Source organism: Fonsecaea pedrosoi (genome assembly GCF_000835455.1).
Source record: "Fonsecaea pedrosoi CBS 271.37 unplaced genomic scaffold supercont1.4, whole genome shotgun sequence".
Lineage (NCBI taxonomy): Eukaryota > Fungi > Ascomycota > Eurotiomycetes > Chaetothyriales > Herpotrichiellaceae > Fonsecaea > Fonsecaea pedrosoi.
The window spans coordinates 547629-573336 of NW_013550612.1; the positions used below are offsets into that span (position 1 = coordinate 547629).

The 25708-nt window shown below is 51.0% G+C and overlaps 9 protein-coding genes across 9 annotated transcripts; 3 read left to right on the forward strand and 6 right to left on the reverse strand.

Moving 5' to 3' along the window:
- Positions 1 to 2285: 2285 nt before the first annotated feature.
- Z517_05973 (uncharacterized protein) lies at positions 2286 to 2996 on the reverse strand (the record flags this gene model as incomplete). Its single annotated transcript, XM_013427715.1, has 1 exon — positions 2286 to 2996. One exon carries the CDS (start codon positions 2994 to 2996, stop codon positions 2286 to 2288), a length of 711 nt encoding a protein of 236 aa, XP_013283169.1.
- A 935-nt stretch (positions 2997 to 3931) lies between these two features.
- On the reverse strand, positions 3932 to 5001 carry Z517_05974 (uncharacterized protein; the record flags this gene model as incomplete). The annotated part of the gene is made up of 3 exons (XM_013427716.1): positions 3932 to 4030; positions 4130 to 4248; positions 4455 to 5001. 3 exons carry the CDS (start codon positions 4999 to 5001, stop codon positions 3932 to 3934), a joined length of 765 nt encoding a protein of 254 aa, XP_013283170.1.
- A 673-nt stretch (positions 5002 to 5674) lies between these two features.
- Z517_05975 (uncharacterized protein) lies at positions 5675 to 7195 on the reverse strand (the record flags this gene model as incomplete). Its single annotated transcript, XM_013427717.1, has 6 exons — positions 5675 to 5771; positions 5828 to 5990; positions 6044 to 6797; positions 6853 to 6949; positions 7002 to 7038; positions 7102 to 7195. 6 exons carry the CDS (start codon positions 7193 to 7195, stop codon positions 5675 to 5677), a joined length of 1242 nt encoding a protein of 413 aa, XP_013283171.1.
- Positions 7196 to 7900: 705 nt separating this feature from the next.
- Positions 7901 to 9567, reverse strand: Z517_05976 (uncharacterized protein; the record flags this gene model as incomplete). The annotated part of the gene is made up of 2 exons (XM_013427718.1): positions 7901 to 9139; positions 9187 to 9567. The coding sequence occupies 2 exons, from the start codon at positions 9565 to 9567 to the stop codon at positions 7901 to 7903; spliced, it is 1620 nt and encodes a 539-aa protein (XP_013283172.1).
- Positions 9568 to 10005: 438 nt separating this feature from the next.
- Positions 10006 to 12728, forward strand: Z517_05977 (uncharacterized protein; the record flags this gene model as incomplete). The annotated part of the gene is made up of 2 exons (XM_013427719.1): positions 10006 to 10180; positions 10234 to 12728. 2 exons carry the CDS (start codon positions 10006 to 10008, stop codon positions 12726 to 12728), a joined length of 2670 nt encoding a protein of 889 aa, XP_013283173.1.
- A 499-nt stretch (positions 12729 to 13227) lies between these two features.
- On the forward strand, positions 13228 to 15790 carry Z517_05978 (uncharacterized protein; the record flags this gene model as incomplete). The annotated part of the gene is made up of 3 exons (XM_013427720.1): positions 13228 to 13347; positions 13398 to 13499; positions 13568 to 15790. The coding sequence occupies 3 exons, from the start codon at positions 13228 to 13230 to the stop codon at positions 15788 to 15790; spliced, it is 2445 nt and encodes an 814-aa protein (XP_013283174.1).
- A 1146-nt stretch (positions 15791 to 16936) lies between these two features.
- Z517_05979 (uncharacterized protein) lies at positions 16937 to 17770 on the reverse strand (the record flags this gene model as incomplete). The annotated part of the gene is made up of 1 exon (XM_013427721.1): positions 16937 to 17770. One exon carries the CDS (start codon positions 17768 to 17770, stop codon positions 16937 to 16939), a length of 834 nt encoding a protein of 277 aa, XP_013283175.1.
- Positions 17771 to 18330: 560 nt separating this feature from the next.
- On the forward strand, positions 18331 to 20916 carry Z517_05980 (uncharacterized protein; the record flags this gene model as incomplete). Its single annotated transcript, XM_013427722.1, has 1 exon — positions 18331 to 20916. The coding sequence occupies one exon, from the start codon at positions 18331 to 18333 to the stop codon at positions 20914 to 20916; it is 2586 nt and encodes an 861-aa protein (XP_013283176.1).
- A 1016-nt stretch (positions 20917 to 21932) lies between these two features.
- On the reverse strand, positions 21933 to 23065 carry Z517_05981 (nicotinate-nucleotide diphosphorylase (carboxylating); the record flags this gene model as incomplete). The annotated part of the gene is made up of 2 exons (XM_013427723.1): positions 21933 to 22009; positions 22231 to 23065. The coding sequence occupies 2 exons, from the start codon at positions 23063 to 23065 to the stop codon at positions 21933 to 21935; spliced, it is 912 nt and encodes a 303-aa protein (XP_013283177.1).
- Positions 23066 to 25708: the final 2643 nt, after the last annotated feature.

A 25708-nucleotide genomic window follows, 5' to 3' on the forward strand; every position in this document is an offset into this window, starting at 1 on the left:
ATCTCATGATGCCTGATGTCAGGAATCCCTCCTAGCCAATGTGCATAAGGCCACCATCACAAGCGCTTTTTCTGATTGACGGGTGGTACAAAGACAAGTAGGTGATGCCACCTTGATCCTTGATGGAGCCAAAGGGTTTTCTGCTCATGATAGATCGGTCAGGATACCGGAGTCACCGGACTAATATACTCCGTATGCTACCCATAATGTCAGGGAGATACATTGCCAACGCGGTCCAGGCGTGGAGCATTGGCAGGGATATAAAAGTGCTGTAGTTGCCAATCAATTCTGACTAACATTATGGTTGAATTCAAAATGTCATCGAAAATAGAATGGCACTATAAAAGTCAAATTTCTTACAATGAAATCCAGCCATGTCTTTTTGATCTAGACCACACAGCCTACATACGCCTCTTTTAAAATAATAAAATACTGGGTAGATACCTATCTATACAAGACGAGTACTCAACAAGTTCTAACACCGTACTCGTGTGAAAGCGAAAAGGAAAATCCCAGGAAAAGCAAAAACAATCGACAGCCAGGATTCTCAAGTGGTCCCCCAACTTGGTATTAGTTGGGTGACCTCCTGGGTCAATGTTGAGGTCGGATGTCGTCGTTGCTTTTCCTCTGGCACAAAGGGTGAGCGACGGTCATGTACATATCATAGAAACCTCACAGCAGCCGAAAGAGTCCGCCGATGCCGTGAGGAGAGAGCTGAAGAAAACGGCCATCCAATTTCCTTCGATGACGCTCAAGATGATAATCGAACTTGGCAAGAGAATTCTCAATTGAACCAGGAAAAAATGTTGAATTTATGGGAGGAGTGCAGCATCTCCAGCACCCTGTTGACATTGATTTCACTGACTTGTCGCCGTAGTTGGTCCGTCGACGAGGGCAAACCGCAAACATATGCTATCGCACCAGGATGGAAAACACCTCCAATGGAGGAGCTGAAAGCCTTCGTTCGCTTTTTTCTGGACGCCAAACAGGATCATACCAAACCTTCCATCTTGGAAGCAACAAAGATCCTGACATCACGTGTCGCGAGTCACCGCGGCTCTCGCTTCACCTTCCCTTAGCTGGTTGTGCAACTGTGCCCTCGACGCGCAGATATTACACGCGCCTACCTAGGTTGGCCCCTTCACGCTCTCCCGTCTCCCATTCTCTTGAGAGAACCCATCGTGCACCTCACGCACCAACACTTGCCACCGTACAATTTGACATCTAAAGAAAAGCTCGATTACGTCATGGCCGGACGCGCGACCTGGGTAAACAACGACGCAGAACTGATGGGCGATGACATTGTGGGCAAGTTCCTTTCGCAGCAGCCGCAGAACCAACCGAGCCCGACGATGGGAGACCAGTTACGACGCTTTATTCATAGCCAAGAGAATTCACGAAATCCCTGTCGTCTCGGCTGCGGGAACCATGGCGTAGTGGTTCTAGTAGAGATTAAAGGCGTTTTACATGCTCTCAAAGTGGTCTGTATAGCATCTTCCCTTGCGTGAGTGTTTCCAAGTTTCACTTCAGTTCCAGAGCTGGAAACAAGTCGGTCCTGTCATCTACCCGTTCGAGCACGCTGTTTACATGTCACCACTTGCCAAAGAAAGCCAAGCATTCGCGCGACTCGACGCGCTTGGCGAGAATAGTACATGGAATTGTAGGTGCTATGGATGGATGAAGTTGTCCAATCAACAAATCAGTGTCGTCGGAGACGTCTTCGATACTCGCGACCTAAGCCGGTGGGCTATTGTAAAAGAATATCTACCGATGGCGACGACAGCTTCTCACCTCGAAACAATTTTTACGAACTTTCGGATTCCCCGAGAAGCGAGAATACACCCGAAGGATACTCGGGTCGAAAACTATCAAGGGTCGAAAACTGTTGATCTCTCGAGTGTATTGACTGAACCATGTCCAGAATGGTCGCCTTTCGAGTTTGAACAGTTTTACGAGGATGCTATTCATTATGTATTCACGTGGTGTCAAGCTGATCCAGAAGATTGCCCCCTTTCGACACCTTTACCTTTCCCTCAGCTACCTAATTTGGTACCTGCAATGCTTGGGGATGGATAATTTGTGACAGGTAATTCCTTGCCGGTCTCCATATGTAGCCACCATAACTCGAAGTCCCAGTAGCATCCCACGGAATGCTTTTAAACTGGAGCGGCCCATACTCGATATTGAGACTACCAACTTCGTCGTAAACCGATCCTGTATCGAGGGACATTGCCTGAACTCCTGAACTGACAGTTTCCATAGAAATCGTTCGCGAGTGAGAATTGTCATTTCTCGCCTGCTGCGTTACCATTCGAACGCTTCTCGTAGCAGCGAGACCAGGCCCTATCGTTTCTCTCGAGACTTTGACAACAACAAGTTCTTTTGTTGTGAATGATGTACCCATATCGGGTATTCCACTGACGTCCACAATAGGTTTGAATCTGTTTAAATGGTTCCGCATAGTCGAAATCCTTTCTCGAGCTATTCAACTTTGATTCGAGTTTGGTCTCCCCAGGACAGAGATTTCTGTATCCAAACCGCGTTACAACTCCTTTTCGAATACCAGCCCAGTCGGGGTAGTATCGATCGTCTTCATAGATCCCTTTCCGAGCCTTGTCTCCCTTTCCGATCTCGACGACGTCCTTCAGATCATCGTTCGAGTAGTGAATTGGCCATGCAAGACGCAAAGCCGAAGAAACTTGAGGCATAATGGTCCGCTCCAACACGCTCTCGAATGTTCTCTCAGTAAAGATCATCCTGTCTAGTTCGGTCAAAGATGGACTGGTTTCTGCCATGGATGGAAAGTTTCGGTGTAAGATGTCTCCGTACGAGTGCATCAACGTGTTGTAGTTAAATTCGGCCCAGTCTTCAAGCCCCGACAATTTATCCCAGCTGGGATTAGTCGTGTTCGATCCCGTAGATGAATGTAAACAATCTAGGACCGGATTGGGGAGAGTGAGATATTCTAGAAGAGTAGTAGTGGCCATAACATTCATCGCAATCAGAAATTCAAAATCAGGTGGAGCGAGAGGGAACCAAAATGAGAATCCGGATGCCTTACATATTTGCAAACACAGGAACTCAGCATCAACATCATACAAATAAGTGCTAAGCCAGTTATTGATTGCCACGTTCAGTCTGAGGCTACCACCATCCTACACCCTCCCAGACTTCACAACGCAGAATGACGGGTGCCATCATATGCCTGAAGTCCGCTTTCAATTGGAGCGATACCAATGACTGAAGAACAGCATCGCCCGACGCAACGTCACTGCTACAGACTCGAAAACCCTCATCCAGGATCGAGGAGCTCGTCGGCGTGAACTTACCAGCGCAATCTTGACAGGCGGCTTCGAAGTTTGGACACGTGCGTGACTCTGAAATCGACGTGATAGGTCGTTCGCTCCAAACATAACGTGCCAGTGGAACAGAAGGGATGCTCTGACCTCGTGAGGGTTTTCGTATTGGCTGGTCGACACGGCAGTCCACACAAATGGACGTAAGCACTGGAGACATGGGGCGGATCTCTGGTTGGTGTGGTAGGTTTGATGTCGAGAGAAGCATCGGGATGGGCTGAAGGGAGAGGCAGAGGTTTCCGGACATGTGACATGGCCAATACGAGCTTTGGCTTTCGACTCAAATTGTGCAATGATTACAATCAGTGCAAATGGGCATCTGGAGCAGCGTATTTGTACCACCCACCTCAAGCCAGAACCAAAAATCCCTGCATTCACAGCTGGTGCCCCTCCTAGGTGGCCTCCCACATGCTTTGCTTATCAATGGTTTAGCTTTGGGTGACGGCCACTGTGACGACCAGGATCACAAGTTGCTTCGCTACTTTCGGCTCCCATCCCTCAAGTGGTCACCCAGTTTTAATACCAAGCGTCTTTTCACCTCCAAACTCGAAACTCCTTCTCACAGCCCCCTGCTGTCACAGCCCAGCTCGATAGATGTTCCACACATTCAGCATCCTGGCCCCCTGACCCGGCGTAAACCCCGTATAACACGCATCATTCGAGTAATCCATAAACTAACCACGTCATCATTGATCAGCAGCCGGTCGCATAGTACCCAGTACCTAGTACCTCATAGAAAGAAAGAAAGACCTTGCGGCGATGACAAAACGTACATTGTGGATCGGGTCGAGACCCGAAAACCCCTGGGGACCGTACGGGTTCGACCCTTGGCTGGACAGGCCGGTGTAGGCGCTCGACGAGATGCCCGAGTTGGGGCACGAGTCTTTGTAGCCTGGACATCCGTCTAAAGAGGGGCGTTTGTCAGAGGTTAGTTGGGCTGGATATTCATTTGATGGCAAAGGAGCGGGGAGCCACGTAAAAATTGATTGGTGTCATGGCGAGAGACGAAGACAAGGACCTCAGGGAGAACATAGACAACGACAACGCTATAACACAGAATATGAAGTTGAGGACGAGGGGGGAAAAGAGTCGACATACTCGTACTGGTCATCTCTTGCGGCGTATCCGCCACATAATCTCCCCAGTCTGAAGCGTCACAACTATTCCCATTGAACGTGTGCAGCAACCCGTTCCAGTGGCCCACCTCGTGTGCCGTGGTCCCTCCCAAGTTGTACCCCTGCATATTTCCACCGGGCATGGTCCCGCTCAGTATATTACATCCGTCGATGTGATACAGGCTTCGGGGAGTCGTCGAGGTCACTCCACTCGCAGGTAAGGAACAGAACCCAAGCAACGTACTCCCTGCTGGGACTCCGGGGGTGTTACTGCCTGCTTGCAGAAGAGACTGATAGTAGATGTTCAGGCTCGAGTATGTCCCTGCTCGCAGCGCCCGCTTCATTCCAATGTCGTCCCCATTGCGCGCCCATGTGTCGTTCGTCGTCCGGGTCACCCCGGCCAAGCGGAACCCTATAGATGCGTTTGTGTAAGATCGGGCGAGATAGATAAACTGGTTCTGGATCATGGTATCGGTGATGTAGTTCGGTGAAGACGAGGATGAGCTGGCTGTGTCGGATACGATGTGCATGTACGTATCAATCGTGAAGAGAGCCACCAGGCTTTGGCGGCGTTCATGGCTGGAGGAATGACGGGTAGCGATGAGAGAACTGTTCCAGAGGTCGTTCTCGAGGGGTTCGTGTGTTTGGAGATATCGATGTGTGGAGAGAAGATCTTTCGACGGCGCAGCAACACCGCAGGACCGATGAATTGGTCGGTATTTGGGAATCCCGGCTAAACTGGATGAGCAGAAGATCGTCAAGGTGACAAGCAGTAAAAAGACCAAACAACGGGACAATTTCTCATAGAAACAAATCATAGTACAGAAAGGAACAAGGTACTTGGCAATGCGACAAGAGGAGCAGAGAGCAGAAAGCAGAAAGCAAGACGGTAAAGCGCAAAACAAAGGCGCAGATCACCCTCACAAGTTTGCCATGTGGGTGCCGTGGAATGTCGGAGGAATCGCATCAAATACCCGTCAATGACATTCTTTGCCACGCCACGTCGAAATCGGAAAGATACGCTCGAAGAGCATGTTTGCAAAGAAAGAATAGCGACCAAGGCTGACTGGATCTTTATAGAGCTGCACCAGTAGCCCCTGCCCCTAAACCCGTCTCAAATTGCATTGTAAACGCCGGCTCCGTGATATAACAAACACTATATCGCCCGTGTTAGAAGAATCATACACTCTTGTCATAACGTTTTTAAGACCCTCCAGGTCGAACTTCGCGACCAGTGGCGAGGATTCCGGTCGCCGGAGCGTCGTTGTTCCATGATAGATACGTATGGTCACCAAGTTTTCTGCTTCCTGGTAAGCGAATTTCGACACATCCCACAACGGGTATAGGTTGTCTTACCTGGGTCTGATCAGATGTGCAAGAGTAAACAATGCACCCAGAACGATGCATAATCCGCCAATGGCAACGTATGCAATCCCCAAGAACGAGTTCTTGCCACCCACCACCGACCTCGTCGAGATCAGGATGCTCTTGGTCCCGTCATACACTGAAACTGGGAAGACTTTGCCAAATAATTAGATTTCAGGCATGCAGACCACTATGGAGCGCACTCACAGTCATATATCTCCATCTGGTAGATGCCCGCCGTCATTTTGTCATCGTCATTGCGCAGGGCTAGTTTACTGAACGTGGGCAGACCAGCTGTCCTCATCCAGACTTGGAACTCTTCGTATTGCGACAAATCCGGGATTGGGTGTTCGTCGGTGTAGTTCGGATAACGCTTGATCCAGTTAGGAGGTGGAGCCACCTGTTCGTTGGTATATTTTGTCTTTTTGTAAAGAGATGCATCAGAGCTCCAGGCGATGCTCCGGTTGGTCATGACGTATGGTTGCGCAGGCGTATTCCCTGCTGCGTTCACAAGTTTTGGAGAATTTAAAGTGTCATTGAAGATGGAATTGGCAATCAACCCACACGGGTAGTAGGCCTTGCCTTCGTGGTTCAGTTTGAGCGGATTACAGGCGCTGTTGCTGATCGTGTGATTGCTGAGAGCATCTCCCTTTAGTTGATCCGTATCGAGCGACTTCACATATCTCCGATGATTTTGGTAGAAATTGGTGAGGCGATAGTACAAATAAACTGGAGGACCGATGTCGTTGGGAATGGAGAACTGAAGAGTACAAATAGGAGTGTCTTCGATCGGGACGCTCCACGGCGGGGTCGTCCTGTCTGTTGATCTCTTCCATTCCGCCCTCACCGCGTTGCTGGATGTTTTGAAGGACGAGTGAACTTTGGAATCGGGGATCTGAGTGAAGTTGTTGTTTCCTGCAGTCGAAATGCAGTCGGTGTAATCAATCCTCAGTTCTTGTACCTGAGACTGTCTTAGTATCCACACAGCCCATCTTATAATGCTCATTCCCACTCACACTTGCGCTCGCCCATAGAAGAAGCCCACCGATGGGGGCAAAAATGATGCCCACGACGAAGAGGAGGGGGAGGACGGTCTTGGGTGTCAGAATAGGCCTACAAGATTAGTACTTCCAGCGGCATTATCAACAGGTATAGCGAAACTCACTGCCATGCCTTCAGCCTCTGCTGCCGAAACGCGGTATCTGTGTAAAAGGATCCTCGTCAGCAAAACTGCGATTCGCGATCAGGGTGTTGCTGCTGCGTACTTGCGGGGCGTCTGCTCTTCTGTTTCTTCGGAGGTTCGTTGTGAGGGTCTTCCTCATGTATGGAATCAGCTTGCTGGACTTCTGTCCGCGACATCGTGTCTCCGTTGGTTCCCCTGCAATATTGACGGGACAAATGGACAAAGGGGACGCCGTCGAGGTCGCTTTTGAAACCGCAAAGGTCAAACTGGGGGTGGCTGCACACTCAGCATCTCGGCGCTGCATGCGCCATTCCGGGCCATCCTTCACACTAAACCCTTTTTAGCGTGTCACAGCCCCCCCAAAGATTCTCTGTCATTTGATTCGTATATCAATTTTCTCTCGGCCTTTTCGTTTTCACTCTTTTCTTTCTTTTCTCCCATAACTCATTCGTGGACATGATTTATTGTAGGAGCCAGGGTTGCAGATTCTCTACTTGCACAAATCTCTTTCTCCTCTGCTACATGATCCCAGATCAAGATCATGAATCGTCGCGCCGTAGCTGGAGCGTGCTATGAAAGAATCAAAATTTCCATGATGCTTCGGTTCCCTTACCGACGGCTGCTACATTACCCCCAACGTCGAGTTACAATGAAATATTCGAGTGCGCCGCTACCGTCCGTTTTCGTTTTTCGTTTTTTCGTTTCTTTCCCTTTTTGGGCTTGTTGGTCGTGAGCAGTCACATCGCCCAGTTTGTCTATATCGCTCACCCAAGAACAATGTCTCTTTATCCGCAAGGCTCCCGGAAATCCAGTAACACATTGTTAGCCGACTCCAAAAAACACCTTCGCTATGTTAATCCAGTGGTGGTACATCCATCTAGTTATCGCTTTTCATCTTGGTCCCCCACTGCCCAAGTACTTTCTTGTTTCGTTCCAGGAGGTAGCCACCCAGAGATGTAGCTCGGATCGTGTTGTCGACTGCGACTATCATCTCTCTTGGGATGTGAATCTGACATTCCGTTCACATAGTCGTCATGAATCTGGGAGCCGTCATGGTGGCCTGGTGTCTTCACTTCGGCAACAGGCAACAGTGGTGTATGCTTGTGACGAAAATGATCGGCACGAGTCCTTCGTTCGGCGGCGTCTTCCATACTTGTCCGATCATACAGATAAAGGCCAAAACATGTGAGACCGATACCGACAACCTGAATGGGGGTGGTCGAACTGCGGAACCAGATAATCGCCACAACAATAACCCATACCCTTTTTATCAATGAGGCAACCGAATACGAAACCGGGGACAACATGGAGAGCAGGACAAACGCCATGATGTTCTGGAAGAAATGGAAGATTCCATTGAAGACAAATTCCAGAGCCAACTGCCCGTGATCCATGGCACCTCTCTTTTCAGTGAGATCAATCGACCCATCCTTCCAGAAGTCTCGCATGATTTCCAAGCCTTCGGTGTAAAGCCAGACTGGCGCCGAGAGCATGAAGGCTCCGACGGAGCAGTAGCATAGGAGATTGAGCTTGTCCAATTTGCGGGGGAGGTGCACCTGGCCTTCGGCTTCCGCGCGGGCCGATTCGGTGAATAGCTTCTTTGAAAATATATTCTGCGTCACAAAGACAATGGCTGCCACTAAGGAAGCACTGATCCCCCAGAAGTTTGTCGAAAAATCGGTAGAGCATGCCAACATGACTCCCACGGTGAGTGGGATAAGCGACATATATGTGGCTTGTTTGTAACGTATGCGGAACACTAACCGGTATGCCAGCACAGTGAATAGAGGTGAGAGACCTTTGATTGTGTGAACCAGCGAAACCGGGATTTTGGATGTTGCATATGAACTTAAGAGGTGGCCGAGCAACTGGAAGACTGAAAGAGGAAATGCCGTGTACAGGACGTCCCATGAGGGTTGTCGGAGGCCGTTCCTCAGCGCAGGTATACTTCTTTTGATCGAGGGGAACAGAGACGACAAGCCTGTCAGAATCAGGCACCAGATCGAGACAGAAGCGAACTGTAGGATCGTGAGGGTTGCCGGCTTGGGAAATGCGTTTAATATCGACTTGGAGGACGTATTCGTCAAGGCAGAGGTCATATACCAGGTGATGCACAGTGCCTATTGTTTGTTAGATTCTGGGTGGGATCACAGTCCAGGTCACTCACAATCAGTTTGTAGGAAACTGGGGCTTTCAGAGCCTCAGCCAGTTCTTGCGCATTCTCACTCACACTACCTTGTCGTGTACGAATCCTGTGTATGGCATCACTGACGCTTCGCCTGGACCTATGTGTGTACACTCCAGAGGGCCGAGCATCGCGCAGCCTCTGGCTCATCTTTCTGATCGGCCATTTCAACTCGCCATTGAGATGTGGCGTTGAAGTGATTTCTTGTGGACTTTCTGCAACCACGGAAGCATTGACGTAGAGGTTTGGAGGAGTGCTGTTGTCAAAAGAGGGGAATCTTTCATGGCCAGAGGACTCGTTTGCGCTCTTCAGGGGAGATACAGATCGGTGCGTAAATGTCCGGGGTTCAGGAGTCTGGGTCATGGTGGTGGTCATAGTCGATGCCAAAGTGGTGTGGAAGGAAACAGGATTGAAACAGACACAACCGCTCTGCACTGCATTTGCCGGTGTGCTGTTTCAAGGTATCCTTGTCATGTTCGCCATGTGCATGGCGCGGGCGTCGTTTTGTTGTTGTATGTGGCAAGATTGTTCAGTGGTTGGATCAAACTTGGAGATTCATGATGCATAGAATCTTTCAATCTCGGACAATACCTACAGTAGCATGAGCAGGGATGGTAATCCTCTAGCGCCACCGCAGCTGCGCCGCCATTGCGCGGCTAGATAACGCAAAGCCTATCTTCGGATAAATTGCCTTTCTAGATGTCGGTCCCGGATTAACTGGAGCTCCGACACCGATATCTTTCCGCCTCAACTCACTTTGTTTGTTGTGCAGATGAGGGCAGTTGATCGCCATGTAGTAGAATGGGGCTTGTGAAGCTGTTGAGCCTCTGGCCCTTTGTTGTCGCTCGTCCGCTTGCTAGTTCCTCTGCCACCACATCTCAGGATATACTGGCGGCCGAGACTACCGTCGACCAGAGTACTATCACCATCCTTCCCACCTGGGACGTGATCGGCCCATTCAGATTAGGAACTCGAGGTAGTTGGAACAGCTCTGTTGAAGTGCTTGCTGCAAGACTAACATCCTGGTAGAAGCGGTTTGGGGCGCTGACCTTCTTGAGTTTTACGGAGGGATCCAGTACAACACTCCGAATGAAGCGACCTGCTTCCCGAGTCCGTTGGCGAGAAACGCGACAGTGCAATGGGCTCGGCAGAAGTATAGCCCGAGGATATCGAACGGTGAACACTCACTGACTCTTTCTCTTGACTTTGACGGGATTGATTGGGACTTCGCTCAAAAAGTTTATGGATGGTCGGCATTTCAGTATCAAGCATGGGCGAAAGGGGAGATCTTCAACCAGGACACGGTGAGTAGAGTTGTCAATGTCTTCAGCGACAATATTATTGAACTCTGGATCAATGATATGCATGTCTTTGGTGGGGACTTCTTCGGCTTTGGACGAATTCCCATGCTGGTTGAACTCCACCCTGGGGTTAACAACATCAGCGTACGACTTGTGCGTGAGGTTCGCTCCATGGGGGGCGGTTTCCCTCCAACAGTCCAAGCAGGTCTGAGGATAAAACCTGCTTCTGAAGAGGTCGCAGTTGTCACAGATGGCTTGGTGATGCCCAATGTGGTCAATGGGAGATTTTGCACACGATATGGTAGCATCCCGGTCCGAAACCAAGGTGCGACATGGATATATGTGCACCGGATAGCAGCCGTGTCTGCGGAAAGCAGTTATGTCGTTGCCAGTCAAGACATACGCCTTGCGCCTGGCCAATCGCGTCCAGTAAAGATGGTCTTCGATACCAACTTCAGATTGAACAAATCATTGAAGCTCGTGCTGGTGTATTCAGGTCAGGACGGGAGGCTAAACGAGATCACCTTCACTGCACAGCCGGAGCATGTAGAAATGTCCTCCTTACAGAGGATTACATACACCCATCCAAGCGGCACAATATCTTATGCGATGTTGAAGCCGCCACCTACGGCCAACAAGACAAAAAGCCACGACTTACCTGTCATCTTGAACCTTCATGGAGCTGGCGTGGAGGTAGATGGACCCCTGGCGCGACATATGTTTGACGATGCTCCTCATCTGCCGGCATGGATACTCACCCCCACAGGCATGAGTCCCTGGAGCGGTGATGATTGGCATACTTGGGGATTTGCTGATGCTCAGTCCGCAGTGGCCGCAGTTGCTGACTGGATTGACACCACAGGATGGGACGGTCCAGGCGTGTATTCTGAGAAGCTTCTTGTTGCCGGCCACTCCAACGGTGGGCAGGGGACGTGGTATTTTGCTTCCCATCAACCTGATCGGGTTATAGGTGCCGCCGTTGCGTCGGGATACTCTTCGATTGAAAACTACGTGCCATACGTCTTGTGGAATGAAGCATCCCCTCTCCAAAACGCTCTTCTCGAGAACTCAAGAAGCAGCTTCCGCCATGAGATCTTGACTGAAAATTTGGTGGGCATCTCGATCTTACAACAACATGGATCAGCTGACGACAATGTTCCGGCCTACCACTCTAGACTGATGAACGTCTTGTTGGCACAAGTAGGGCAAGTGGTGCAGTATTCGGAGATGTTGCACAAGGGACATTGGTTTGACGGCACAATGACCACCAAATCAATGATGGAATTCTACTGGCGACATCTGACTGCATGGCGTATTAAGCTCACTGTGCCCGTATCTTTTGTTTTTGTCATTCCAAACTCCCATGACATGGGGTCCAGGTATGGGATCGTTGTTGACCAGTTGTCAACCCCAGACAGACTGGGGAGAATAAAGGTAACAACCAGTGTATGTGGATCTCTAGTTCAGTGGCATATACGGACAGAGAATATCCACCGATTTCATATAGATCCCAACGCACGGCTGGCGAATGCTCCTGACCAATTCCTCATCGATGATGTGCCACATGTTTTTGACGCCGGAAGTGGATTGCCTCCTTTTGTCAAGACCACCTCCAATGTTTGGGTCAGGGAGGTCACCCTGGATTGGAGGACGTTGGACCAGAGATTCGGTCGTCAAAGAGGAGCCTTGGACGCAATACTTCGAACAACTGGACCATTTCAAGTCGTCCACGATTCCGACCAGACACTGTCCATCGCAGTACAAACAAGCCGAAACTTTTTGCAGTATTTTGGAGCCGATACAACCGTTGTTCCTTTCTCCGAGTATGGACAAGCATTGGAGAATGAGGGAAATGTTCTCACAATCTGCCTGGGACTGTCGATACCAGAGGCTCGCTTCCCAGGATTTCCAATTCGACTTGCTAATGAAAAAATCCTCATTACTGCACCAGGGTCGGGATCGATATCGTTGCATTTGGAAGCAGGAATGGGTGGAGTGTGGCTTCGACCTCTGCTGAGAGAGCGTTTGGAGCTTGTCGTGTGGGGGTTCGACGAGGTTGGTTTGCGACAAGCTGCAAGGCTGATACCCACGGTAACTGGAGCTGGTCAGCCGGATTTCGTGCTTTTGGGTAATGAGGCAAGGTGGAAAGGTCACGCAGGTGCTATCGCAATGGGCTTCTTCGATCGCAACTGGATGATATCATCTGCTTCATACCTGCCCTGACGACAATTGGGAGTCGGGATCACAGGGCGAGAGAAGTAGAGAAAATTGCAGAGAGATCGTGTAAGGCATGTCCACTGCCTGGTAGGTCAGTTGGCGAGGGAGCAGACAAGAGCAGAAATCGAGACGCAAGAGGCGAGTTTGTGGTGAAGAAAGAGCGTCTTCTAGAAACCCACCTCAGTCACTTCTTCACTGGCCCTTGACTTCCTCTTCCTCTTCTTCCTCGTCTGCCTGCAACTGCCATCACTCTCTTCCTTCTTTCCCATCACATCTTCCCCTTTCCTTCTCATACGTCTCTCTCTTTGTTCTCACCCCCTACACCCTCAACTTCTCCAGCATTTCGCAAGTCTTCCGCATTTTGCAGGCAATCTCTTGTCACTGTCGCCGCTCTGACGGTGTGCTTCTCTCCCTGACTTCTCTTGATCTAATACCTGGATATCTCTGCATGTTGTAAAGACCTCAGTCAATCAGGCTCTTTGGTTTCCGGACTTCCAACAACCCCATGGCCACGCTTGTCTCAACTGGATCTCCAACAGGCAAGATGAGTCGCAAATCTACCCCAACAGTCAAGGTCAGAGAGGAAAGTGATGATAGCTCTGCAGCCGTGGCAAGCACGCTCACTGTAAGTTTTGCTTGTTTTTCGGCTTCACTTTGTCACTGACACGCACTTAGATGGCCACCAACTCTCACTCCGCAACTTCTAACCGTCCTTCCTACACTATCTTGCACAGTGACAAGCTCAGCAACGTCCAGCCTCCAAAGGCAAAGGACAAGGTATGCTGCTTTATTCGCCCTTTCAGAACAACCTATCTTCTATAGCCGGCTAACTCCCTTTTGAGCAGATCGTCTCCAAACCTTCTGAGCCTAACGTGATGGGTGGCGGTGGTATGGAGGACATTCTCTCGCGCCTCAAGCTCAATGACTCCCGTAAACCGACTGCTACCCCAACTGGCGAGGTCAAGTCGCGAAAGCCTGATGATTTCGGCAATCTCGACAAGCTCCTGAACAATCTCCAAGATTCGAGCAAGGCTTTGAAGAAGCAAGAGCAGGAACTCAGAAGCGAGATGCAATCCGAGAACCACAAGGGCCACCCTTCCAGTGATGACAGCTTTGAAGCTGCAAAGCTTACTCAACACTCAGCAATTATGAGCAAGGTCGATGTGGCCGAAATGATGCGCGTCAAACAGGAGCTCGAGGCCGCCCGATCCGTCATCTCACGCCAGGAACAGGAGCTCGCTGAGACCCGCACTCTCAAACAGACCATCGACCAAGCCATGGGGCCTCCATCTGAAGTCGACTTTGGTGCTTCCACTGATATCTCTGAACAAACCATAGGTCATCTGCAAAGCGCTTTCAATGCCTCTGCCCGTCCCTTCACATCGCAGACCGACGCTTGGGCTAGTCAGGACGAACACCGCAACGATTTCATCCGTAGCCGGGGTATCTGGAACAACCCGTCAACATCCATGACGAATCTTTTGGCTACCAACCCTACTGCTCCAGCATACAACCATCCTCGTGATGCACGTCTCTCTGGACAGGCCTACAATGGAGTCTACGGCGCACCCTTCTCCCCGGCAGAGACAAATTTCCAGCCTCGCAACTTCTCAGGTACTGGAGCTCCGCTGGGATACGACATGAGGTCAAATAGTGACATGATGCCAATTAATCCTACACTCGGCGTGAGACGCAATGGTGGACAATTGAGGATCAACCCAAGCCTCGCTGACCCAATGTCACAGCTTAGTAGCTTCCCGCCAACCGCTACCACGTTGACGCCCCCACCCATCAGCCCTGTCGGGTTTCCAGGCCAGTACAACTACCAACGAGGTATCACCACTCCAATCACTCCTGCCACAGACTTCAATACCACCGGAGTTCAAAGTGCTGGAAATCCATGGCCTCTCTCGGCTGGTGGGGTGAATGGCCAAACCTATGTCACGCCCCTTGAGCCAATGAACTATCGCCGTCTCCTCGACAAGTCCGTGTCCTGTGATTGGAAGTACATTGTCGACAAGATCGTTTGCAACAATGACCAGCAGGCCAGCATCTTCCTCCAGCAGAAGCTCAAGGTCGGTACCGCGGAACAAAAGTTTGAGATTGTTGAAGCCATCGTCAACCAAGCTTACCCACTCATGATCAACCGGTTTGGCAACTTCCTCGTTCAGCGATGCTTTGAGCACGGAACCCCTGACCAAGTTGTTGCCATTGCCAATGCCATTCACGGCAATGTGCTTTCCTTGAGTATGGATCCTTTCGGCTGCCATGTCATCCAGAAAGCCTTTGATTCGGTTCCAGAAGACCACAAGGCTGATATGGTTCGAGAATTGCTTCGCCGCATTCCGGATACGGTTATTCACCGCTATGCTTGTCATGTTTGGCAGAAGCTCTTCGAGCTCAGATGGAGCGGAGAACCACCACAGATCATGCTCGAGGTCAACAAGGCGCTCCGTGGTATGTGGCATGAAGTTGCACTGGGTGAAACAGGCAGCCTGGTTGTTCAGAACATTTTCGAGAATTGCATCGAGGAGGAGAAGAGACCCGCCATCGAAGAAGTGATTGCCAACATTGACCTCATTGCCCACGGTCAGTTCGGCAACTGGTGCATCCAGCACTTGTGCGAGCATGGCTCTCCCCCGGACAAGCGCCGCGTCATTGACCATATCCTTGCCAACTCGTACAGCTACAGCATTGACCAATTTGCTTCTAAAGTTGTCGAGAAATGCCTCAAGATCGGTGGGCCTGAATTCTTGGATCGCTACCTTGGAGTCATCACCACTGCTCATCCAGATCGTCCACGCATTCCGCTCATCGACATTGCTGGCGACCAATATGGCAACTATCTGATTCAATGGATCTTGATGAACACTCACCACCATCAGCGAGAGCAGGTGGCCATCCATATTCGAAAGCACATGGTCTCCTTGCGTGGTTCCAAATTTGGTTCCCGAGTCGCCATGCTCTGCTGCAACCCGAACTCGGTCACTCGTCCTGGTCCCGGAGCTGTTGTCAACCCATTCGGAGCTCCTGGTCAGCCACGCAACCAATGGCCTCGTTTCCGCTAGGTCAGAATCTCGATACGTCTTTATGGACGGAGGTCTAGTCTTGCGCTTCGTCATCTCATCTACTTACGTGTCATCTTGTTCAAGATGAGGGTATTCTACAAGTTTGTCAATACAACAAGGGGCGACTACCCTAAAACTTGGAATACCGACCAAACCTGCCACGACCGATGGGGAGGAGGATACTACTCGAGCCATTGAAGTCAGTATCTTATCTTGGCTCGGACCTCTTGGCTGCTCATTTGCACCTGCCTCTTATCGGACAAAAATATTCAATTGTATGTGTTTCTTCATATCGACAAGGAATGTTTCATATCTGCCGACGACACGAAAGACCCGACAAACATCGGCCGCGTGTGGGTGTTTGCTTTGAATCACAACTTGTTGATGGCAATATTTCAGAGCTAGCAGCATTATCGGCGTCAATGTTCGTCAGTCATGGCGGATGACTGTGCATCATATCGTGTCTTTGACAGTTGTCCATGGCCCCGCCGGAAGAAATGAAGGAGAAAATTGACAAAGCATGTATTTACCAGTGGCATGATGAAAAAACCCATCCAGAATGGAAAGAACAATGTAGCAGATAGTGAACATCATAGCTGAACAAAGCGTGCCAAAGAGTCTATGCCTTGTTTTTTTTTTTTTTTTCTCATAGGGGTTCCCCCTCTGTCCCAGGAAAACTGGTATAGGGATTGAGCTCCATCCATGAGCACGTCACTTTGCGGAGAGAGTGTCATGCAGAACAGACATCACTAATGTGCTGTACACTATGGTTCGAAATGTCTCGACCCTGATTAATTTCCCTTTCTCCGGCTAAGGACGTACGCATCTCTCGGCTGTACCATCTCCGTAACTTGAGCCCCGATGCTTTGCATGGAATCTCGAATCTCAGTGATAGCCGTAGTCTACCGTGGATGTTGCGAGATGGCGATAGCAAGTTTTCATGCATAACTCAGCGTACTTGTTGCTTCTTCATCTGGCAAATAACATCCTCACATATGTGCGTGGTAGACCTCTCCGTCGGACATGGCAACTATGGTGAACACGGTGCCGCAGGACTGTGTGGAGTCGCCAATGGCATAGCCCCTTCCAATATCATCTCGAATGGTGACGGAGGGTGTGCGTTGCTTTCTCTTCGAGTACCTCTGTTCAATCTCTACTGAGCAGCCCACTGTCCGGGATCGCGTTGGGTTGCAGAATCTTTACCACCCCTTCGCCGGCCATTTTGTGTCCGTTGATGTCGACTTCTTTGATCCCAGACTCTGGTTCACGGCTCTCTTCACTCTTGGTCGTGGCTTGTGTGTCACTTGCCTGGACAGATGTTCCATCCGCTTGCGACGGTTGTTCTTCCGAGCCTGACGTGTCGGTATCTTTCTCCCAAGGTTTCCTCCTCCGCGGTGTCTTATCGATCTTGCTCGATCCTGGCTCGAGGACAGTGGGCGGGATCTCTTCTATCCCTGGAACGGGGATGTTGCGCGTTATAAGGTCCACAATAGCCGCGAAGGAAGTGGGGTATGGTGGGTCTTGAGCAGCTTCCGAAGGAGCTGTACCGGTATCGGTTGAGGAAATGGAGGCGGTAGCGGCCGTTTGAGGGGGCTCTCGTGGCAGCGAAGACGGCGCAGAGGATGTCGGTGGTTCTAAGGGGTTGGCTTCAGGTTGGGAATGTGATGAGAAAAGCTGAAGGTGTGGATGTGGATGTGGTTGCGATTGAAGCCACGCTGAGTATGCTTGCGGAGCTACAGGCGGGGTGATGTGAAACCTCCTCGAGAAATAGAAGCATTTGGCCTGGAGCACCAGGTCTGACTTGTCGCGCAGTTCTTCCGGTGTTACAGGCGTGTCCTGGTGACCTAAAATCGTTGCAAGGCCGGCTTGATACTCGGAATCAGTAGAGAATGGATAGCGGGACAAGTGAGTGTAGATGGCCTCCAGATCTGGTGGAGAAGAAGAAGGATGCGTCGGTTCGCCGGCATCCTGGGTGGCCATTCTCCTGCCTCCAGTCTAGGAGATGGTGAGTTGAAGGATATGGGCAAGTGAGAAGAGAACTGTGGTGCCAGCATGAAAACCGTCTACCTAACATTGATGATGTTGTTTACGTCGTTCAACGTTGGATGGCTGACGGTTGAACTTCGGCACAGACACCACACGGCATATGGGAACAGAAGCGGAGTTCGTAGCTTCCCAGCCATCGTCAAATACTATCGGGCCACGAAGCAAAAAGAGCAACAGACCGTTGATGTTTCGTGTGCAAACAGACGGCCGGACAATTTCGTGGCTCTACCTTGTGACTGCGATCCATTCCTCAGACAAGGCTGACATCTCTGCAAGCCAGCCAATCGGAGTCGCTGTTAGACCGCAAGGCTGCAGCGAGGCTCGAGCTTGCTTAGCGCTGCTGGCCTCACATGGTCTCGCTTTGACTTCACATCGCAAAAGTCCACTGCTCACATTGACAATCTTCCTGCTCCGCCATATCTCTCGAAGACCGATTCACTGAACTCTAGCTCGGGGCCTCATTTGGCCAATGTATCACTAAACAGCCCTCATCCATGGCAGAAAATATGCCGACGCCGGCATCTCCTCACGCAAGGCGCGATCCACAGCCTGATGTTTTGACCAACGACAACCTAGACATCGGACACGATGAGGGACCTGGGGCTATCGACAGCCCTCCAGTGAGGCGGCTTCTGCGCTCTATCGAACAGCACGATAAAGAGTTCAACGAAAATCTCGCTGTCTTGACTAAATTTGTGAAGATGCTGGCCTTTGAACATGCAAAGTCCATTCAAAACTTGAAGAAAGATTGCATGAAATGTGCCGGCGGAAACTATACCCACCACCAACCGCGACTACCCACAACAGCATCCAAGCCCACGGTTGATGCCCTCCCCTCGGTTGCTCCACGACAAGCAGAGGAAGCTACTGAAACGTCCGTTGCAAATGGAACTTCGGAGCAGTTGGATTCCGGTACAGAACCCCGACACGTGGAAACTTCCACGCTTGGATCCACTCCTCAAACAGGAGCACGTCGCGGTACCAGCGAGCCTCTTTCCAAGGACAATCGCACCGAGGTTATCCAAAGCCCTGACCCAGAGGAGCCTCCTGGACAGGAAGACGAGACTTCAAGTGTTGATGAAGCCGACAACTACCGTGCTCCATTCTATTTCAGTGACGACGACAACCATGATCAGGACATCGTGCATGAGGAATCTCCGGTCCCAGATGAAACTGCTTGGCGCACCACCCCGCCCATTGACGATGGCAATCAAGATCAGGACGTTGTGCATGAGGAGTCTCCGGTCCCAGATGAAACCGCATGGCGCAACGTCAGGAAAGCTCAACCCACTGTCCCTCCGAAAACCCCCAAGGCACAGAATCGACGAGAACACTCATCACTACCTAAGAAGAGCTCCCAGTCGCTGCGGGACTCATCTCGTCGGTGGACAGACGAGGAAGAATCATTTATGATCGAAACTATCTATGATTTGATGCAAGGGGAAGATCTCGGACCGACAAAGTCACACATGTGGAAACGGGCAGCCGCCATTCTAAGCACACGGGGATATGATCGCACGTACCAACAGATGATGGCGAAATGGTCTTACGATACTCGCCACAAGTGCGAAAGTCGTGGTCTGGACTGGGCAGCTGCCGTGATGGCCAAAGTTCCTCACATGACCCGGAAGCGCAGATCATCAATGAACGGTAACTCGAACGGAAAGCAGACTGGGACACCGACAGACCAGCCGAGAGCCAAACGAATCAGGGCCAAGTCTCGGAAGCTTCGTACGTCCGTTTCATCATCTGCAAGATCGGGCAGCCATATGTACCTTCGGTTTATCTGGGGTCATGCGTCGAGCGACATAGTGCAAGTGGACTGGTCCCCAGATTCCAAACACTTTGCGGCTGCCAGCAACTCGATTATTGAACCTTCGAAAAAGTTCCAGAACAACCGACGTGGGAACTTGATTTATGGCTCAGTACCTTCCAAGATGCTCCGAGATCTTCCTGAACATCGGATCTTGGGCAGTGCCGCGGCTGGGGAGCCAAAGTATATTTACCAGACCGTCAGCGCCGTTCGATTTACTCCGACGGGCAACAGGTTGCTCAGTGCTGGGTTTGATAGCAAGGTCCGCGTCTGGGACGTGGGGGATGAGGCTTCCATCCACTGTAAGACGGAAATACAGTATTCTCAGCGGCTAGAAGTCATGGACGTGGCTGGGGAGCAGAGCACATTATTCGCGACAGGTACCGAAGGCGGACTCCGATCGATCCGAGTTTTCTTTATGAATTCTGAGGTAGATGTCCGGCCTCAGGAGATTAAGATGAACCGGGAAACAGGAAGGAAATCGTTCCCGTTTTCACCGACGTGTCTCCGGTTCGGACACGCTGGTAGCCGGGATTGGCTCCTTGCAGGCTTTGGTAATGATATCAACGGCCATTTTGGCGGCGGCTGCATCGCCATGTGGAAATTCCGCGAGGGGTCCTGCGAACACTTACACTTCCCGCAGGGAGATACATACGTGTTTGATTGCGCCTGGAATCCGACAGGCGACTTGTTCGCCGTTGGGAGCACAAGTAATGCCTTGACGAGGAGAGAGCCAGGAGAGCATTCTGTGGTCAAGCTGTACTCGCCCAACCAGCCAGACTCGATCTCGAGGTATAGCTGTCGGGCAAAGGATATCAACGATGTGACCATTGACTACGGTCTTGTCACAGCCTCGTGTACCAACGGTTCAACGTACGTTTGGGATCAGCGTCAGCCTCAAAAACCCTTACACAGGCTAGCCCACGGTCAACCCGTGATCCGCATCCCGCCCGGAAAAGACCGAGAGGTTGAGGATGTGGGCGTCCGATACATCGAATGGAGCCATACCCGGGGACAATTATACACAGGGTCTAGTGATGGCATCCTCAAGTATTGGGACACGCGGCGCTCGCCTGCCGATGTCTTTGTCGAAGACCTTGTGGACACCGGCAGTGAAATACTGTGTGGCCGTCTTTCGCCGGATCATTCCTCCTTGCTGCTGGGCAGCGAAGAAGGAGGTCTTTACCTGTTGAGCAAGTCGAACGGACCATTTCAACCGGAGGACCTCCAATACCGAGTGGCGGAACTGTGGGACAATGACAATTAAGACAAAGTTTTCAACTCATACGGATGGTGCAGGGTGCTTTGGCCAATGCGTGTAGGGGTGGGTATGGAATAAGAAGACCGATGGATATCTGCGACAAGAGTAATGGGGGATGGGTTACTGAAAATGGCGACTTTGGGCTCCATCGATCGACAAGGAAATAAGACTTTGGCGCTGCCCGTTGGGTGAGGAGAAGACGTGATGGATACTAGGTACTATTGGCTCTGGTAAATTGTCGACATGGTGGCACACGGGGAGGTACAGGTGACGGCGCTCCTTTTTGGCTTTTATCTCTTTTTTTTTCTTCTCCAAAACCAACTACCTTTTCTGAGACGGAGTATTGAAGAGAACAAGCAAGCAGGCAGGATATTCATAATACCCAGGGACGGCGATGATGGATGAACAGGGATGAACTTTGGGACTTTTTTTTTTCTCTTCCTTCTTCGACAGGGGTGGATTTGAGGAAAACTCTTGAACTCTGGGATGGATGGACGATCGATGGGGTTTTATGGAGCATTGTACATTTCCCTGCTTTGAAGGGTCCTTTAATCGGAATCTTCTTCTTCTTCTTTTAATGGCATTGAAGTCCTTACCTACTTTACCTACCTGAGTTATCACAATACAGGTTTTTCTGGGGAAGTTACGCGAATCGGGGCCTCGTCCGTATTGCCTAAGCATAAGTGCGAATAGGGACTTGAGAAGAGGATAAGCGGGTGGATAAGACGAGTTGCGAGGGTTCGTGTTCTGGGTCTGGTAGGAGTATCGCTGTCGCTGTCGAAGCAGGACCTTAACATAACCTGATCTTCTACAATGACAAACACGCCGAGAAACGTGGAGAGAGAGAGAGAGAGAGAGAGACCGGGCGGTTGGGAGTCTTGTGCGGGCCAAATAGGAGGGAGAAAAGATTGTAAATTCCAACAGACCAATCAATCAATGGATGGAGGGATGAATGGAAGGATGCATAGATAGAGACGGGAAACTGGGAATAAAGGGCCAAAATAAAAGAGCCTGGAACCGGTTCAATGGTCGATTTTCAGGGAGAAATCTATATGCGGCACGCCCTGGTGGACGGCGCTCGTGGATATTATGTCGATGTCTGCAACGGTCGGAGAACGGAGGAAGTTAGTAAAGGCGGGGGGGGGGGGGGGAAATGGAAAGGTGAGGCGCTCAAGGGAGGAAAGAGAAGAAATCATACAAAAGTTGACGAGCGAGGGAAAACACTACTCTGCCAACTCCTTCGCACAAGGGACATGCATGTACAAAGGAAGACAAAGTAGGCAAGCAAATGACAAGAGATGGGGAGAAAGACTGACGCACCGTTATTAATGTAACCCTTGACGTTGGCCTCGGTCAGGCCGCCGCTGCTCTCCAGGAGCACGTCTGCCCGGCCGCGGGCCCTCCATCTCTCCTTCAGATTCCGTGCCGCGACCTTCAAGCCCTCGCCGTCAAAGTTGTCCAGCATGACCACGTCGGCGCCCGCTTCGATGGCCTCGTCCGCCTCTGCCTCGGTCTGCACCTCGACCTCGATCTTGAGCGCGAAGCCCCCGACCGCGCGGGCCGCCTTGACCGCGTTGGTGATGGACCCCTTCGCCCAGATGTGATTGTCCTTGAGCATGATCATGCTCGACAGGTCGTGGCGGTGGCCGTCGATCCCGCCGACTAGCATGCCGTACTTCTCGACGAGTCGGAACCCCGGTGTGGTCTTGCGCGTGCCGGCCAAGATACCCTGGTAGCCAGCACTGCGCACCAGCTCGAGCATCTTTCGTGACCTGGAAGCCACGCCGCTGCACCGTGCCAGTGTGTTCAACGCGACTCTTTCCCCTAACAGTAGTTTCCTGGTAGGTCCCTTGACGGTGGCAACCTTGATCTTCCCCCCGGCCTTTTCCGGCTCGAGATACGTTCCCTCGTCATAATGCCATTCCACGGCACAATCGAGCTGCCGAAATACCTCGTTGAAAAAGGGCACCCCGGCGAGTACCCCGGCAGACTTACAGAGGAGCTGCGCACTACGGGGTTCCGATCCCACGACGAAGCCGCCGTAGTCAAAGGACGGAGTGTCTTCGGCTAGCCAGCTGGTTATTTGGGTGGTGAAGTGAGAGGGGAGGAGGTCGGCGAGGGTGCCGTGGTGGGATATGTGGGACGACGTGGACATGATCGCTATATTCTAGTCAATTTATACGAGACGATATAGACCCACGCAATGAGTACAGAGAGGATAGATGACTCTTTAACAAAGTTCGGGAGAGATCACAAAGGTGGAAATAAAAACAAATGGCATGAGAAACGCAGGTACAGGGTACAAGAAGCTGGAAATTGTCTTGAACCCCGCATTCAAGTGGAGAAGAAACCAAGCACGACAATATGATGGCAACAAGGCTAAACCACGCCTCCCGTTTCTTCCATTCTCTCCCTTGCACTACCATAAGAATCGATCTCTACATAATGTGTCGGATAGAACCTGCAGCAACATCTAGCCTGCAGTAATGGTCGCCCTCTTCACTGGTAAAGTAGCCCAATCACAGGGTCGCGGATTCAGTATGGTCAAGAGCCTTGCTTACAAGTCATTTGTGTGGTGCCGTGATACTCTCAGGTCAACCTCGATATGTAAAGTCTCAGTCTTATTATTGAAGAAGCAGTTCCTTTGTCGAGGCTGGGGCCTTGAGCCTAGTGTCGTTGTTCCAGAGATTGCGGATTGGCAAAAGGCCACAACGGCTTGTAGCACTGTTATGCTTGCTTGCTCTGACCCCCAGCAGCCAAGGCTAGGACATTGGCACCGTGACTGGCAATAGGATATCCCGGATCAATCAATGCCTAAGAGTTGCTGACTGCGAGAGACATATCCGGTCCTTGCATTTCAGATGAAGCCAGTATCAGAGGGGTTGGCGAATGCTTTCGAATTCTTGATACGGTGTTGGCCTCCCGCGGAATCTTCATATTTGACATAAAGTCTCGGCATGAAAGTGATTCTCCGTCCAGATTCTAGTCTAGCACGGCGGCACCCGTTCATATATGACCCCCGAGATATAGTAGTCGGGTTGAATAGCGAACCTGCCGAAACATCAGATGCTTAAAGTTGCATTGTAAAGAGCACCGCATTCATTCTGATGGCTGTCATATCAAGTTGACACATGAAAACCTCACATGCCCAAACTTCTCTGCCTCCGTCAAGGATTAGGGCCTTGCATATGTCTTACTGTTGCTCAAGACTTCAGTATCGCTTCGTTGTCCATTGCGATGCATTTGCTTGCATATATTGCTCCCTTGGCGCTGAACTGGCGGAACATCGTCCAATAGCTTATCGGCACACGTTCAAGGCCAGTATATGTTGTGGAAGACTTTTGCCTTTGTGTACGCCTTTCCTTTGCTACCCAGTGTACGACTCACTCCTCCCCGGGGTGGATTACACGCCCACAAAGAAAGGGAGCCCACATTCAGCCCGAAAGTACAGTGTATTGACCCACGAGAAGCGATTGGGCCAGGTTTTAGCAGGACGTTCCAAAATCAACGTGGCAGAAGGCTGTGGACCGGGTATACAGAGGTCAGAGTCTCGACAACCGTTGGGGCTCATCTAGAACAGAAGGAGCCATCAGTTCCTCAGCATCAGGGCGCCGCTGAACCGAGTAAACCTTGCCCCAGAATGGGTTTGCCTAGATAGAAACGTGATGCATGGAGTCACTGGCTGCGTTGCAGAGAGGTTAGTACGAATGAAGCAGGAGATTTGGGACTGTGTACGAGCTTCCATTTGGGACGAGGGGCCCGCACACCGCCTCCCCTTGAAGAATCACACTGCAGGACGTTTGAATGCCCAGGACTCGCGACCTGAGTCATTCAGAACTTCCTCTACTAATGATGTCGCTAAGCTCCGGCCGATGTACATGTCAATCATTGTGAGCCGAGTTTTGGCGCTCCAAGAAAATTCAAGGTGGATGTCAGACACATCATGAGAGGGACGCAAAACAAGGCCAGGATCATTTGCTGAAGAATCCCACCAACGGTCCAATCAATATGGTCGGTTCTCTGGTATCTTTTGTTGGAAGTTGCTGAGGATGTGAACCTCTGCCGTCATGTGGATACACTTTTGAGACCCTTTCCGGGGAAGGAGGATGGCGACTTTGGCAGGGCCAAGAGCGAATAAGAGACGGCGGTTAGTGGCCTGGGTGGTCGATCGTCACAGCTGCTCATCGGCCTCACAGGGCAAAGGTTGCTCGGCTGGTTGTTGAGTCCTTGTGTTGACCTGTGGAACAATCATGTCTGCCTGGGTGGCATGTCTCTGGTTCGCTTCGTGTCCGTGAGTACGGTTCAACTTCCGATTTGCGAGCTCAGAGAAGGGACTACGTCTGCATTTCCTGGACGAATCGTGGTTAGTTTCCCTCGAAGAGTCGCAGTAGAGAAACAGGCGCCCAGGCGGTCTTTGCAGGAGTGTCAAAGGGAGGGGGAGCGATACAGTATCAGGCTGAGACGGTGGCTTGCCCACCGGCCTAGAGATTGGAGATCCGGGAAGAGGGATCCTCGAAATCGCAGGAGAACACCAAATCGTCCTGTACCTAGGACCAATTCAAGTGACAAGCATACAATGATTTGGTTGGCGTAGATCCGACCAATCATGGCGATCATTTCCACGAGGAGATGCAAAGCGGGCTATCCGTGTAACACGAGTTCTGTTCATCGCTGGCGATGCTCTCGCCGCAGTTGTTGTCTGTCCACGTGGCAGGCATCAGTGGCGATAGCGGACCAGTCTATGGATCAGCCAGAGACCACCGGGTTTGATTGGCCACCCAGAAAATTGTCTGTTTGC